Source organism: Plodia interpunctella, chromosome 27 (genome assembly GCF_027563975.2).
Source record: "Plodia interpunctella isolate USDA-ARS_2022_Savannah chromosome 27, ilPloInte3.2, whole genome shotgun sequence".
NCBI lineage: Eukaryota > Metazoa > Arthropoda > Insecta > Lepidoptera > Pyralidae > Plodia > Plodia interpunctella.
Genome location: NC_071320.1, coordinates 4498490 through 4515703, shown reverse-complemented (window position 1 = coordinate 4515703; position 17214 = coordinate 4498490). Strand labels below are relative to the sequence as shown.

The following is a 17214-nucleotide window of genomic DNA, read 5'->3' as shown; positions in this document are numbered from 1 at the left end:
ATTACATCGTGTTGAGTCATATTTAACATAGGATTTTTTTTGTGCAATTCTTCATTCGTGTTTCGCTAAAAATTGACTTTTTTTTTAAGGAAAGTTGAAAGGAAGAAGAGGTCCAGGGAGACCGAGGAAGACTTATGCGAGCAACTGAAAGAGAATACAATCGTTGTGTCGTGTCGAGACCTTGAAAGCAAAGCCGAGGATAGAGAAGCGTGGCGTATACTCCACCGACAAGAGCACAGCAGCTCTTAAATATAAATAAGAACCCTATTAACATTTGGAATATTCATGTCCTAATAGTTAGCTGATGCCCGCGACATAGTTCGCGTGGAAGTAGTCAAAATTATTGGAGAAATTTAACTGTACAGACAAAGATTAATGATAACTAAACAGAAGATGCTCGTCAGGCTGAAAAACTATTTTTCTGTAGTCTAGATGGACCGTTTGACTCTCCTTCAGGTGGTTCCCGATCTTCGATTTTATATACATCAACACTGGAACTGCTCATCAGGTTGAACAACTTTTGTTAAGGCGTCATTTCTTTATTTCCTTTAGCTGGACCGTTATGGGTCTGCATCATGACGTATATCATTATATAATTATTGTATAACTTTTTGATATTATGATCAATCCAAAAATGGTAAAAGTAATCTACAGACCTTTGCGAGCTTTCCTTTCAACTTCTTTATCAATTGGATCAACTTTAACACCATACTCGTCATCATACACGTCACTCCAAAACACCAGACCACTATCGGACAAACTCCTCTTGACTATAGTCTTATTGTCTGGAGATCTTTTGTCTCCCTTCAGACTGCTTTCGTCTCTTTCGTACTTCGATGTTGTTTGAGCGTCGTTGGTTAGGTGCGTCGAATTCATTATTATTATATCTTAAATGTTGACTTTAGTATTAGTAATTTAATATTACTAATCTTGTAAAGGCGAAAGTTTGTTTATTACTTCTTCACGCTCAAACGGCTGGGCCATTTTTTTTATAAAATTTGGTATTGTGGTAGCTAATAACTTGGATTAATATACAGGGTATTGGCTGCGCCCCGGGGCTTTGCTCCCGTGGGAATTTCGGAATAAAAAGTACCCCAAGTGTTAATTCAGGTTATATTCTACCCGTGTACCAAATTTCATAACAATCGGTCCAGTAGATTTTGCGTGAAGGAGTAACAAACATACCTACATCCTATCCAAACTTTTCGCATTTATAATATAAGCAGGACGCGCCGCATACTTAATAGGTTTTACTAAGGCATTAATAAAACTAATATTCTAACCTCTTTATTCATAAAAAAGTTAAAGCGTACTTTAAGCTAAAGTATGTTTTGTTACTATTGCACTTTATAATATTTGACATTGTGACGAGACGAGACCAACACAACGAAACAAACTTTAGCTTGTATGCTTTTATTCTTGAGTTACTGAGTGACTGACTGATAGACATTGTACAGCCGAAACTACTGGGCGTAGGAAGCTGAAATTAGGCATGTACGTTCTCTGGGCAGTGTAGGTGAGCATTAAGAGAGGATTCTTGGAAATTCCACGATACGAGATTCCCGAAGGGGGTGAAAGGGGATAAAAACCTTTATATGAAAGTTATACACCGTTGAAGTTAGTGACTTGAAAATTTGGATTTTAGTTGTTTACAACAAATTAATGAATACGTGTTTCAGGATCTTCTGAAAATGAACCCTCAAACCCTTCAAAAGGGGGGGTGAAAAATTATATGGTACTTAATACAATTTTCAAGATAAAAAGCTGAAAATTGGTAAACATACTCTTCATCATTTTTCTTAAAGAATGACCGAGATTTTACAATTTACACGGGCGAAACCGCGGGCAAAAGCTAGTATTAGTACAAATTACCTGATTCCCTTTTAACATCATCAGTTTCACTGTGACCTTTGTTATTTTTAGTTACGTTATTGGCTTCAGCGATAGACATCAACACTCTAGATCTATGGCCGATATTATCAATCATATCAGAATCATAATTAGGGTACACTAAATCCGATGAATTCTCCGCAACTGAACTATCAGGCACATCGCTTGATTTTAATACCATAATTGATGAGCTGAAAGTTTTGTTTGATGAGAAAAATTCTACTGGTCTCTTGAACAAATTTTGTAAATTTGATTTATCACTAGTAGCTTGTGTTCAGCTGAGAGGCACTCTGCACGCTTGTGTGCATACGAAACCATAAAATAAAAAATGTGTACAAATATAAACTCGCGTACAAATTTTACGTTACGTACAAAGTATATAAAATATATATATATAATAAAATATATAATATATATAAAATGTTTAAGATGGTGACTAAAATAATAATACAAAGAACTCAATCGAGAAGACCCGTAAAATTCAACTTCATACGTGTACGCATTCCTGGGAAAAGGTGCCGTGACAGACGGGCAATAAAGTGATCCTATAAGAGTTCCGTGTTGACCTTTTGATGTACGAAACCCTATAAATACATAATCTACACTTACTTAGCTCCTGATTGGTCATCATTATTGTCCAATGACACGCTTGCCAGTTTACTGAACCACGTTGAAAACATTCTGAACAAATCGCTCAAATCCATCCCATCACTTTTATTTGTTACATTACGCGAATTCACTATATTCACTATATCCATAATGCTCTTCTTACCATCAGTGTTTATATTCAAATCTATGTTAGATTTGTTCAAAGCTGATGCTATAACATTTGGCTTAGGATCGCCTTTGATTTTAAGCTGTCCGATTATTGATTCATTCGTTTGTGTATTATATTCAGGATTATTATTCGATTTTGTACATTTTTCTTCTGTAGATGTTTCATTTGGAGCATTGGCTGTCATTGCTTTATCATATTCAGGTACCATTGGCGTCGTTTCATCTTCCGTAATGTTAAATATGCTTTCATTTTTATCATTACTATCATCGATTGCTATTGATTTTAAAGATCTCAAATTTATATGATTACCTAATAAATAATTAAGTAGGGTTGTTTGTACAGATGAGCGTTTAGAAGGCGGTCTGAATTTGATTTCAGTTTCATTCTCACCGAAGCTATAGCCTATTGTAAATAGACTATTGTCATCTACTTTAGGATCGACTTGTGATCCCACTTTGATTGTCAAGAAGTTAGATTTTAATATACTAGGTATTTCAGTAATTGATTTCAAAGTTCTCTTTTTCAAAGTGACACTGTTAGCTAAAGTATTCGTATCGTTGTCTTGAATAGCTGGTGGTTTGACGCTTTTATCGTTTCGTTTTACTTTCTCATGTCTAATAAAGCCAATATGGAAGCCCTCTTTGCCGGCGTCAGTGGCACATTCAGTTTTTTTTGTCAGATCACGGTCGAAATAGCCAAAATGTATGCCCTCCTTGCAGTCGTCACTTGCTGTGTTGAAGTTTTTCCCTTGAGAACCTTCAAGGAATTTGATGTGATCGCTTAGAAATTTTGCCAAATCAACAAATGACGTGTTGCAGCTACCTAAAATTGAAAAACACTCGAGTGATACAACGAATTGGTAGCTTAAAATTGTCATTTTGCTATCATTATGAAACTACTCACATGAAATAAGGACACTCACAAAAAAAAGCAAGTATAAACCAGTTACATAAGCAAACAATCGAATTAGAGTTGAATTTTGATTCGATCGACTTCAAACCCACATCAGTGTAAAAATTAAACCAAGTCAGGTTATGAAGTTAGTCAATGAAAGCAAGTACATTACAATAATTAAGTGGAACGTCTACCGACCACTCGACCTTACAAAAAGAGAAAACGTTTTTCTACCTCGAATTATTATTAAAATCTCAATAATGGCGCATGTGTTTTTATAAACCTATATGTCTAATGAATCCTTAGATTTTAATCTTAATCTGTTATGCTCACTTATGGATTTGGTCACTAGTTCGCAGTTAGCGCACCGCACTTTGTTTTAAAACAAATACAACCCAAAATTCTCTTTAGGAGTGTGTAACCAGCACAATCTAAAACGCAAGCGGTCCAAAAATACTCACTACGTATATTCCTTACTGCTGGATCCATCGTGTACTGTACTCTGTGCTCCACATTCGCTTTCTCGGCCTTCTGATTCTCGATCTTCAACGGTTTTTTTTCATCCAAGACCCCATAATCGCTGTACGCTTGAGCCAATTTTTCATATTTACTCGTCAGGTAATCTTCGACGTACTCGATGTCAGTGAACATAGGTTTATTCGGCGTCCGACAGTTTTTAGATCCTGTCGCTTTGTGTGCGTTTTCTTGTTTGATCATTGTGTTGAGTTCGTCAGGATATAGGGGGAGTGGACCTTTCCAGTTTGGTATGGGGATGCCAGCTGGATTGCTTTTGTTAAATTCGAATACTGGATTGGGCTCCTGGCATGTAAAATGAAATAATCCTACTAATTGAGCAATTGAGAATCGAGCGAGCGAAGCGAGCGAGATCTAACATTCTACTTGGGGCAAAAATACATTTTTTGTATATATGTTTGTTTGTAACGCGATAACTTTCGAACCGTTGGTCCGATTTTGATGAAATTTAAAAGGTACCTATGTAGGATATGCCACTTACAAGGACAAGGATAGGAAGCGTTGGCGGTGTAATGGTTAAGACGCCCGTCTGTGGATCGATAGGTCCCAGGTTTGAATCCTATTCGTGCCACATGAATTTGTATACAAATCTGACTCATATACTCGTATTGTAGTTTTCATCGACCACCACTTGCTTCCGGTGAAGGAAAACATCGTGAGGAAACCTGCACACTGGTTGATTATTATTAACTTGTGTGTGAAATTGAGAAGGCAATGGCAAACCACTCCATTATTAATGCCAAGAAAATTGTTGTGTGTGTTTCATTCCACGTAATGACCACGACCCTAAGCCATGAGGTATACGACTATGAAGAAGAGAATCCTCTCTTCTTCATTCATGCCTCACGAACTTAAAAATTCTATTGGCATGGATATGCCAAAATCGGTTCAGTCGTTTTTGAAATATTCACAATTTTGTAAAAATGTATTGTGTTCGCGAGGTCGAAGTTCGCGGCGAACAACTTGTATTATAAATTCAAAAGTTTGTGAGGATATATTTATATAGGTTTGTTACTCTTTCACGCAATATCTACTAGACCGATTGTTATCAAATTTGGTACACGAGTAGAATATGTCTGTAAGCAGGAGATATTAAAGATAATTACGGAGGGTATTTATGGGACTAATAGAAGTGAAAACAAATTTATAATCAATTTTTGCATGTTCGCACATCACACAAAAACTACCAGTTGGAATTTGATGCAGTTTTCACAGTTGTGCAGGGGATAGTCTAACTTAAAATCTGGTATAAATTTCATCGCGATATGTCATTTAGAACCGGAGATATTGACAATAACAGTTATTAGCAGACGCACGAAATTAACAAAAGCTAGTAAATATAGTAAAAGTATTAATTAATTACCGTTGTGATATCAGGACTCCTCTTGTTCCTGTCCAGCTTGACCTCTGGATCCTCAGAGCTCTCATCGTCGGCTAACACCTCCTTCAGGTCTTCGTAGCCAACACTCTCATCGTCCTGTTCGTAAACTTGCATCAGCTTCCTGATGTTTGGGTGTGTGTCTACTTGCGGCTTCGCCTGATGATGCTTCGGGGAGCTCCTGTGAGTGAACATTGACCACCGTTTATCGGTTGATTGGAAGAGATCCCTTCATGGGATAAGTTGATCGTCGTTGCCTTTAAATTTCTGTACTTTTTTCTGTGCAATCAAGTTTTTCAAATAAACAAATTTTCACAGTTGTGTAGCGGATGATCTAACTTAATATCTGGTATAGGTTTCGTCGCGATACGTTGCATAGAACCAAAGATATGGACGGACAATGATAAGCTACAATCGATCGCACGAAATAGTCTCAACCAAATCTTGTTTTTTAATAAAGTAAACACTGTTTTATGTAATATAATAAAATTGTAGTACTAACATTATAGTAGTGACCCCTAAAATGACTTCAGAATCGGATTTATCCGCCGATGTAATTGTGAAAAAATCGTTAGGTTTCCTTGTATAATCAGTATCCTTAACTATAGCAACGTTCTTGTGACTTTTGGAAGTTGTTTGTGTGTCTTTATCATGAGCTGTCGTTTTCACTTCAGCAGTCTTATAAACATCTATGTTGAATGGATCAGCCATGATTTTCGGCAGATTTTTGTCTATGAATTGATCTAAAAGTTCGTCCAATCTTTGCGTGTGTTTATAAAATGGATGTTTCAATTTGGTTTCGTGGGATTTCGATTCTTTTGGCATGTGCGAGCACTTTGGCACCTTTTTCCTTTCGTCCCGTGGATAATGCACCAAGAGTTTCTTCTTTTCTATCACAAAAGTCGTTGGTAATCTCAAGCTATCATTTTTCTTCTGTCTGCTGTGTCTCCTTTTGCGTCTTCTGCGGTTGTCTTCGCTGTGGAAGCTTTGGTGGTTCAACGATCTCTTTATTCGTTCCGAGTTTTTGATTGTGATCGACGTGTCGCTGAAGCCTTTCTTGAGATTTTTGATTTGATCGTCTGCCCTTAACAGCTTTTTGTAAAAATCTGTAAATAAAGAAAATAGCTCCAAAAAACGCAAGTTAGATTATAAATGAGCGTAGCGCGTTGTGTGCTTCCGCCCTACGATCAGTCCATAGCTTGCCGTGGATATCTAAAGCATACCTTTTAAACACCATCAAAATCAGACCAACGCGGTTCAAAAGCTATCGCATTACATATTTTACGCGAAAAATGTATTTTTGCACCAAGTCGATTTGTAGACACAATTCTATACTCACTTTTGAGCCGCTCACTGCTCTTGCCGTAGTTGAGTTTGTTGATGTTAATTATCTTAGACAGGTCACTGTACGGGTTGTTCGAGTTTGCGAAATTCTGTAACAAAATACAACACTGTTATCTGACCGCTTTCCCGATTAATTCCTCAGCCGTTGAGAGTCTGTTTAGTATGTTTTATAAAGAAATATTTCTCTGATTGACCCGGGTCTTGGATGTTCATCTATATATATGTATTTGTTATAAAATATAGTATCGTTGAGTTAGTATCCCATAACACAAGTCTCGAACTTACTTTGGGACTAGCTCAATCTGTGTGATTTGTCCTAATGTATTTATTATTATTTATAGAAGCACTTAATACCACTTCAAGTAATAAATGCGACAAAGTTACACAGAGAGACCACCTGCGACTTGAAGCCGGCCGACATGTTTATATAACAAAAGGGTTATTTCTTAAGGGGGTCAAATTGCCTTTATAGCTCTGATGGACCTTAATGGGGCTATTTTTAACCCGAAATGGACGGTTAAGTAATTTCTTAGACGGCTGAAACTGTTGCGCAATTTAAAAGTTGTTAAGAATCTTCCTTATTTTCGAGTGTGTTATCACTAAAACTGATGTTAGAATTTATTCATGTCTCCAAGAGTTATGAAAGGAAAAATAATTTAAAAAATCACGCGGTCGCCAGAGCCACAGGCAAAAGCTAGTTCAATATAGGTATACTATATTCTATACTATATATTATTATAAAAAGGTAAGCGTGTTTGTGAGTTTGTGACTTTGTGATTTTGTATGTTTGAGGCGGGTAATCTCCGAAACTACCAAACCGATTTCAAAAATTCTTACACCATTAGAAAGGTACATTATCCAAGATTGCTATAGGCTATATTTTATCTCAAAATTCCCACGGGAGCGAAGCCCATGGCAACATCTGTTTCTATCTAATATTATAAATGCGAAATTAATTTGGTTTGTTTGTTACCTCTCCACGCTCTATCTACTCGACCAATCTTCTTGAAATTTTGCACTAGTTTGAAGTACGTAGAAGGACATAGGGTACCTTTCATCCCGGAAAAAATACTGTTCCCGTGGCAAATTCACGCGAGCGAAGCCGCGAGCCAAATCTAATATTTTATATAATACCAAACTTTTGACATCAACACAGGTGTGATTACAAATCAATAAATTAATGGATTTATATTGACTGCCATGTTAATAACAAGAGAACCGGAAACTTTGAGAGTTAAAACTTGGCACGATAATATTATAACGAACTCTGTGTTAAGTGACAGTCATAAACTCATGATTTAAACGAATTCGGACATTATAAATGCCAAAGTCTGTTTATCTGCCTATTTCTAGCTTTCACGGCTAAACCGCTGGACCGATTTTGATGAAATTTGGTATGCATGTAGTTAAAAAAAAAACCGTTCAAATATGGCGAGGATTTTTTTAAAAATACTACAAATCAAGGACGAGAACTACAAGTCAACTTGGGGCAAAAATACATTTTTGTATGTATATTTGTAACGCGATAACTTTCGAACAGTTCGTTGGTCTGATTTTGATGAAATTCAGTAGGATGTGTCAATAGAATTTTTAAATTCTTGGGGCAACAAAATCGGTTAAGTCGTTTATTAAATACTTGTTCACAATATTGTACAAACTCATCAAACATTGTTTGTATGTTTGTTACTCTTTCATGCAAAATATACTGGACCGATTGTTATAACATTTGGTGCACGGGTAGAATATATAACCTGGAATAACATAGGGTACTTTTTATCTCGAAATTCCCACGGGAGCGAAGTCCCGGGACGCAGCTAGTATTTCTTAGTATATATAAGTTCTTCCCCTTAACATCGCTCCAAATTAAACGGCCATTACTACAACGTGACGTCGACATCATTAAATTATAATCCGTCTCGCTCATACGTATGGCGTGTGAGCGAGATGACGAATCAATATGTTACAACACATTCCACAAGTCTTGTTTCGCAAAGCTGGAGTCTCGTATTTCAGCGGGTTGGGAATAATATATTAATATGTATTATTCTGTAATATCGAAAGTCTTTATGTCTGTATCTTAAGCTTTCACGACCAAACTTCTAGTGGGCCGTTTTGATTTGGCATAGATATCCTTACAAATAGTAGAAAAAGCAGTGTTCCTGTCACGTCTGACTGTCCGTAAACGACCACACGAATTTTTGTACGACTTTCACAAAGTCTTTCTTTGATTTTAGGTGTATGTTATTTTATACGACCAAGCAAGCGAACAGGTAGGCGGTCCACCTGATGGTAAGTGGTCACCGCAGCCTATCAACGCCTGCAACAGCAGCCGTGTCACGCGCGCGTTGTTCACTTTGTGTCCTAGGATCTTTTGTCACAATACCCTGTGACCACACAATCTCTCTCGCCCTCAAACCGGAACACAACAATAAATAAATATAAATAAATAAATATATTAGGACAAATCACACAGATTGAGATAGCCCCAAAGTAAGTTCGAGACTTGTGTTATGGGATACTAACTCAACGATATTATATTTTTATAACAAATACATATATAGATAAACATCCAAGACCCGGACCAATCAGAAAAAGATCATTTTCCATCATGGCCCGACCGGGGATCGAACCCGGGACCTCTCGGTTCAGTGGCAAGAACTTTACCACTGCGCCACCGAGGTCAATCAATGCAAGAGCAAACAATTCAAGAGCTGCCGTTTGACGGTAATTAATGCAAGTGTGGCCACACCCCACGTAAGGGCTGTTCCAAGTTTTCTAGTTAATACAGTTGTTGACGTATAGTTATTAGCGTATATTTGATTGTCAATTGTTTTGTCACAAGTTTTTCGCCGCGAACTTAGACCTCACGAACACAATACCATTTTACAAAATTGTGAATATTTCAAAAAAGGCTTCAACCGATTTTGTTGCCCCCACTAACTTAAAAATTCTGTTGGCATATCCTACATACCATTTAAATTTTATCAAAATATATATTAAATTATCACGTTACAAACATACACATACAAAAAATGTAGGTATTTTTCCCCAAGTTGATATGTAGACCACGCTCGCTTTGTTCGCTCGATCATAAAAGAATTGAGCAAAAATTCGTCATTTCGTAAAATAACATTTTTGAAATGAAAACATCTTTAGCGGCGTTGTGCACTTTTTGTGATGGGTGGAAAATGTTAAACTCGCGTCAGGACACGTGACTCATCCAAAATTCGTAACACGTCAAAAATGCAAAACGTTACTTAATATTCAAGTTTTCAATTCTGCCGCCAAACCCGGAGTGCGACCCGTTTTTTAAAAATCTATAAATACATAATATTTATAGTTTTCGAATTTTTTCCATTGTCTGTATTGTAAGTCAAAAATTCAATATTCTTTATTCAATTTAGGATGACGATGGACGGTGGCGCAGTGGTAAGGTTCTTGCCACTGAACCGAGAGGTCCCGGGTTCGTTCCCTGGTCGGGTCGTGATGGTAAATGATCTTTTTCTTATTGGCCCGGGTCTTGGATGTTTATCTATATATGTATTTATTATAAAATATAGTATCGTTGAGTTAGTATCCCACAACACAAGTCTCGAACTTACTTTGGGACTAGCTCAATCTGTGTGATTTGTCCCAATATATTTATTTATTTATTTATTCAATATATAAGTAGATAAAAATCCAAAACATTTTTTTTTGCGATTTCGGTTCAGCTCCAATACGAGAAAAGTTCTTCAGTGTCTCGTACGCGTGTTGACAAAAGGACGCATAAAAAAAGCATCTGTTATATACGAAATATGCATTACCTGAATAAAAATCTGTGAATGCAACACTGCAGGTAGATGCATAAACTGTGCATTTTACGGTGCGCTAAGTTACACATCGAGTATTTTAGTTGTCTAAATGAGGCTGCCCGGGGCTCGGCGGACTTTTTTGTTGGTTTGTGTACATTAATGTTGTAGGCCAGGAGACAGTAGGATTATTTTTTTGGCGCAGACTTACTGAGGACACATAGTTTTTTTTTTTTTTTTAAATATTTGATGACGGTTTTAAGGACCGATCGCCTGCAAAAATCAAATCATAATCAAATCATTTATTTAGAAACTAGCTGATGCCTGCGAATTAGTCCGCGTGGCCGAATAATTTTTGGTGAGGAGTCAATTATACAGACAAATGTAACGATACCTATACATACAGAAGATGCTAATCAGACTGAAAAAGTATACTTTCTATAGTTTAGCTGAACTATTATGACTCTTGTTCAGGTGTTCCAGATCTTCGATTTTTATACGTCAACAGAAAATGCTCATCAGGCTGAATAACTTTTATTAGAGCGTCATTTCTATATTCCCTATAGTTTAGCTGTACCATCATAGGTCTACATCAGGTGTTCCAGATCTTCGATTTTTATATCTCAACAGAAAATGCTCATCAGGCTGAATAACTTTTATTAAGGCGTCATTTCAATATTCCCAATAGTTTAGCTGTACCATCATAGGTCTACATCAGGTGTTCCAGATCTTCGTTTTTTATACCTCAACAGAAAATGCTCATCAGGCTGAATAACTTTTATTAAGGCGTCATTTCAATATTTCCTATAGTTTAGCGTACAGCTAAATTGTTCTTCATCATTGTTCTTCATCAGGAGTTCCAGTTTTCAAAATAATTTATACCCTATATGTTGCCCGGGCTTAATAGCTATAAACAAAAAGGTTTCATTCAAATCCGTTCCAGTAGTTCTGAAGATTAGCGTGTACAAACGGACAAACATACAGACATACAGATACAGACAAACAGACAGATTTTTGTTTTCAAATTCTTACTCTGTCGCTGTGACTCTAATTTTATTTTTATGTAAATTTATTCAATGTATATGCAATTTTTTTTCTATTGATTTATTATATGTATTGATTAATTAGACCTTCAGAGGCACTATTACACGTCAGTATATCTTTGATGTGCTTATTTTTGTCAAATCAAATTTACATTTATATAAAAAATTAAACGAAGTAAATAGTGTGAACACTAGAAATAAGCACAAACTTTGTATGAACAGATTCAGGCTTAAAAAGGTTCGGCGGTCTTTCGTGGGTCAAAGTGTAAAATTATTCAATAAACTCCCTGTAGAGGCTATTAATCTGCCAATGAAAAATTTTAAAACTTATATTAAGAAAAATTTAATGGATAAAACGTATTACACAATTAACGCCTATTTGACTGATAAAAACGCATGGATCCTCCCGACAACTTTGCCACTCCACACATGATCCTTACATATGTACTTTTATATATTATTAGAAAAAAAAAAACATTGTAAGAAACAATAATGGTAAGCCGATCTGGCATGATAAGGACCAACACTGAATGAGTTTCTTTCGGCATTTCTTCACAGCAGTGGTCGTTACGGAATGCTAATAGTTTGTAGCTTTGGTAAATATCATTTGATGTTTGAACCGTTTGTCTGGTTTTGATGAAATTTAAAATGTATGTAGGATCTATCATTAGAATTTTTAAGTTCGTGGCGCAACAAAATCGGTTAAGTTGTTATTGAAATATTTACAATTTTGTAAAAACTCGTCAAAAATGTAGGTATTGTCTTCGCGAGGTCTAACTTCGCGGCGAACAACTAGTATTATGAAAACCTAAAAAACTAAGTCTCCATGTCACCTGTCTCCTGGACTACCCGAGCAGATTGTCCCGTACCAGACATTCTGAATGAACCTGAACTCGCCGGACATTTTGTGTCCTTTGTGTCCTGCGATTGTTGTGAAATATTATGTATTTTTTTTTTTTTAGTTTTCCGTCGTCGGCGAAACACCTCGCGTAAATTACGAGTTTCCAGTCTGATGATGATGGCTTTCGACGTCATGTACACGAAAATATTTTAGTATATATACAGTTAAAACCAGTTTTTAGATGGAACGCGTTTTCCCTAGTTACAACTACTTTTTACTAAATGCCTTCCTGCCGTACCATATCGGAAACAAATTTTGGCGCCCTTCTCTCTCCCTACCCGAAATATATCCGAGGTCACATCCGTCACAGTGCTTTATGTACTAAATGTAACCCCCAAAAGAGACTCGCGTCACGATCCGAGCCGTGAAAATTCCCGTCGTCCGATCGGTCGGACTAGGCAGTCGGACCAAGTACAAATGCATACGCAAATTATATTTGGCAGTGAGGTACTCATGTAACAGAGCGTAGGAAAGTAAATTCCAATAGGGCGGTACATTGTACGTACGGTGTGTATATTATTCAGTCAATATTAACTTTGTTTATGGGTCAAAAATTCTTTTACTGAATAAAAACATTTGTCATGGAGCCACTTAGTACAGTTAATTTTTAGTACTACTGGCATTTCGGACCGATTTTGTTATTCTATTTTTACTGCTGAGTAAGAAACTCATTTAAACAGTGTCGGTCCCTGTCATGTCAGAAAAGCTTACAATTGTTATAGCAAAATCTCGTTTCTAATAATTCATAACAAAATACATAAAGTACACGGTAAAAAATCAAACAGGAGTTCTACGAGCGTGAAATTGAACGTTCGCAGCGCGAGTCTGCTTCGCGTTTTCTTGTATTTTATAACCTCAGGTGGGAGTCAATTGCAAATTTCATAAATACTCTTTAATTACTGGTTGCAGGTGTAAAACGTAACTAAGTGGGGGGAGGCGGGAGGGGGGGGGGGAGGCTGAAATAGGACGGGATTACAGTCACGCATAATTTAATGGCGGTTTTTCAATGTTTGTATAGTGTAGTGTAAAATTAGGGGATTCTATTAATATAGATTGTGATTTAGGTACTATTATATTACGATTACGATACGGTGTTGGCGGAGATTGGAGGGAAAGTAGAAAGAATCAACAACGAAAAGGTTTTTAACCGAACTGGAGAAAAAATAAACATCTTGAAACATATTGTGAATAGAAGAGGCAAAATGTTAGGACACTTGATACGAATTATTATAGAAGGAATAGTGGAAGGAAGAAGGGGTTCAGGAAGACCAAGAGATAGTTGCACCTATATAGTTATAAGTTGTAATATATGTATAAGACCTATATTTGTTAATTGACGTCCTTGGAGAAAAGGCTGCGGTGAAGTTTGTTGCACCGCTTCTTCTTCACCTGCGCTTTAGAAGCCGGCAGTAGACTTTGTTTTAGTAATTTTTTGACGTCAATAAGTGATGTATAAGAATTTTGAATTTGACACCAGACAAATTAAAGAAAAATTGGGTGTCGTGTCCTATCAAGAAATGAAGGAATTGACTTTGAAGAGAGAACAATGGAACAATAATTCCTATTTTATGTTAATATGTTTTTGCATGGCCGGATTAGGCTTGTGTGATGGACAATGTAATGTAATAACAACTGATGTAACCACATTTATGCAAATAAAGTATTGAGTATTGAAGGAACACCACCGGCAAGAGCCTCGTTCCTAATTACATAATAATTTAATACGATTATTAGATATATGTGTAAAAGAAGTCATGGACCAATGCTGTTTAAATAAATTTATTTCGTCATTTCTTCACAGCAGCTGAAAATCGAGTGGTTCTTTCGAGAATTACTAAGATATAATTTAAAATTTTCAACTGAAAAAGTCTGGCTGTGTTGTGTTTTGAATTTATTGACATTTGATTCGTCCCTTTGCAATTGAGCATACTAATATTATACAAAGAAAAGATTTATTTTTTGTTTGTAATCAACAAACTCACTCAACAAGGCTACATTACTTGTTATAGTTCCACCCGAGCGACGCAGAGTGTTGTATAGATTTGTGAAAAACAATGTTTTTGTTAGTATATTATTGTCAAAGGCGTAAAAGAAGCAAGAACGAGACACAATTCAACCCTTTATGCACAGTGGTTATTTTTCGCCGCAATAATTAATATGAGATACAATTTCAACATAGGTATATGGTTCAAAAACGCTAGTAAAGAATCTGCCTTACTGACGCGAGACACCGTGTCAATATTATTGAGCGAGCGAATACAGCGAACGGGGTCTACAAATGAAACTCGAAGCCAAAAATACATTTTTTTTTAAATGTATGTGTGTTCGTAACGCGATAACTTTCGTAACGTTGGTCTGATTTTAATGAAATATAAGAGGTATGTAGAGGATCTCTCATTGGAATTTTTAAGTTCGTGGGAGAACTCAATCGGTTGAGTCGTTGTTGAGATATTCAGAATTTTGTAAAATAATGTTGTGTACACGAGGTCTATGTTTGCGGCGAACAACTAGTGGATTAATAATATAACTACTGATTCTCACTAATATTTATAAAGGCGAAAGTTTGTGAGTACCATTGTTACTTCAAATGGCTGGGCCAATTTTCATGCAATTTGGTATTTAGGTAGCTGATACCATGGAGTAACACATAGGATAACTTTTTATACCAAAAATATGTGATTCCCATTGGATCTGGTCAAAAAGTCTGATATCAGTCAATGGCGTTTTAAGTAGATGGCGCTACTGTGCATAAAAACATAAATTTTTTAAAATAATTACGCGGGTAACACTGGTTGCAGCTTGGATAACATACCTTTCGAATGGTGAAAGAATTTTTGAAATCGGTCCTGTAGTTTCGGAGTTTACCCGCCTCAAACGTACAAACCCACAAACGCTTACCTCTTTATAATAATAGATATAGATGAATAAATAAATTTAATTTATATTTTAGTTATAGTCGAACCGGAGCCGAACCCAGAGCGATGACAAAGCGTTAGTCTGGCCACCTAACAATGGGCTCCCCAGGCGGGTCTAGATTAAAATCTTGCATTTTTGTAGATGAAACTATGTACTAGGTGGTACCTTACAGGGCTTTGGGCGTTAAAATAATAAATAAAGAACAAAAACTTAAAGATTTATGCTAATTATTACGCGAAAGAATAGTTTAATAACAATTGACGACCTCGGTGGCGCAGTGGTAAAGTGCTCGCCTCTGAACCGAGAGGTCCCGGGTTCCATCCCTTTTTCTGATTGACCCGGGTCTTGGATGTTTTTCTATATATGTATTTGTTATAAAATATAGTATCGTTGAGTTAGTATCCCATAACACAAGTCTCGAACTTACTTTGGGGCTAGCTCAATCTGTGTGATTTGTGTGATATATATATACATATACCTACGTGTACTTAAAACATTGCTTTAGTGTGATCACAAATGCGATGTTATAAAGATTTAATAAATAAATAAATACACTAAAGCAATGTTTTAAGTACACGAATATATATAATGCGTATTACATAAAATATATATATATATATATATATATATATATATATATATATATATATATATATATATATATATATATACAAAAAATTAAGACACGTATTCCCTATTGACAGACTATCATTATTATATCATTAAAAATATCTTCTTCATGCAACGCAACATGAATAAATAAAAATTTACGTTAAAATAATGTGTTTCACCAACTACTTATAACATAAAAGTATTAGCTGAATTAACAGAATTTCATCCCAATCCAAACTAATATTATAAAAACGAAAATTTGGTACCTATTCACGCTCTATCGACACAACCAATCTTGTTGAAATTTTGCATACATACAATTTGAAATATGAAAAAGGACATAGGGTACTTTTCATGCCGTAAAATTAACGCGGGCGAAACCGCGGGCATAAGCTAGTGATTATTATAAATTTATTTATGGTTAGCCATTAACCCATCTAAAACAAAACGCGTCTGCCGCAACATGACTTCCGATATCGAAGAAAATCCACTATACCTACCACTAAATCAATTCCCGGTAAGCACAATACTTTACAAAAAGCTTACAAAAACGTCAAGCTTTCAAGATTTTCGCTGGCAAATTGAGCTTTATCGCGCGAGCATCGTGGGACGTGATAAATATTATTATTGTCAAAATATTCGATTGTACAGAGTCTCAGTATCATTATAGGGTGTTTTTATCTCTTGTTCTTGTTTGTATAAAATTAGCCGCCCGCCCCGATTTCGCACGGGTAACACATAATAAATTATACCCCTAAACCTTCCTCGGGAATCACACTATCTATTGGTGAAAACCGCATGAAAATCCGTGCAGTATTTTTTAAGTTTATCGCGAAAAAACAAGACAGACGCGATATAGGACATTGTTTTATAATATTGTAAGGATTCTGTTTGAATATGGATATTTTTTCACTTGAATTAAATTTGATATCATTTAGCAATTAACACACTTGAAATGAAATAATAGTGCACACACTACCGCCTTCCTAAAGACAAACAAATAAATGAACATCCTGTATATATTATATAGACCTTACCTAACCGACAAATCATATTTTGAGCCCGTGTCTTTGTTCGTGTCTCCCCTGAGCGGAGAACTAAGTGATTTGTTGTACCAGGACAGTACTCTTTCT

At 36.0% G+C, this 17214-nt stretch overlaps 1 protein-coding gene across 4 annotated transcripts in view; it reads right to left on the bottom strand.

Moving 5' to 3' along the window:
* Positions 1–17214, bottom strand: part of LOC128681630 (uncharacterized) — a 67198-nt gene that overhangs the window by 6776 nt on the left and 43208 nt on the right. For all 4 annotated transcript variants that reach the window (XR_008406034.1, XM_053765660.2, XM_053765658.2 and 1 more), the window contains exons 9-15: positions 6814–6907; positions 5977–6580; positions 5460–5655; positions 4024–4381; positions 2500–3490; positions 1873–2081; positions 657–887 (exon numbers count right to left, since the gene is read on the bottom strand). Coding sequence is in view for 3 of the 4 variants with exons in the window: in XM_053765660.2 (XP_053621635.1) it covers positions 657–887; positions 1873–2081; positions 2500–3490; positions 4024–4381; positions 5460–5655; positions 5977–6580; positions 6814–6907 (2683 nt within the window). In the remaining variant the exon portion in view is untranslated. The remainder of the gene's footprint in view (positions 1–656; positions 888–1872; positions 2082–2499; positions 3491–4023; positions 4382–5459; positions 5656–5976; positions 6581–6813; positions 6908–17214) is intronic.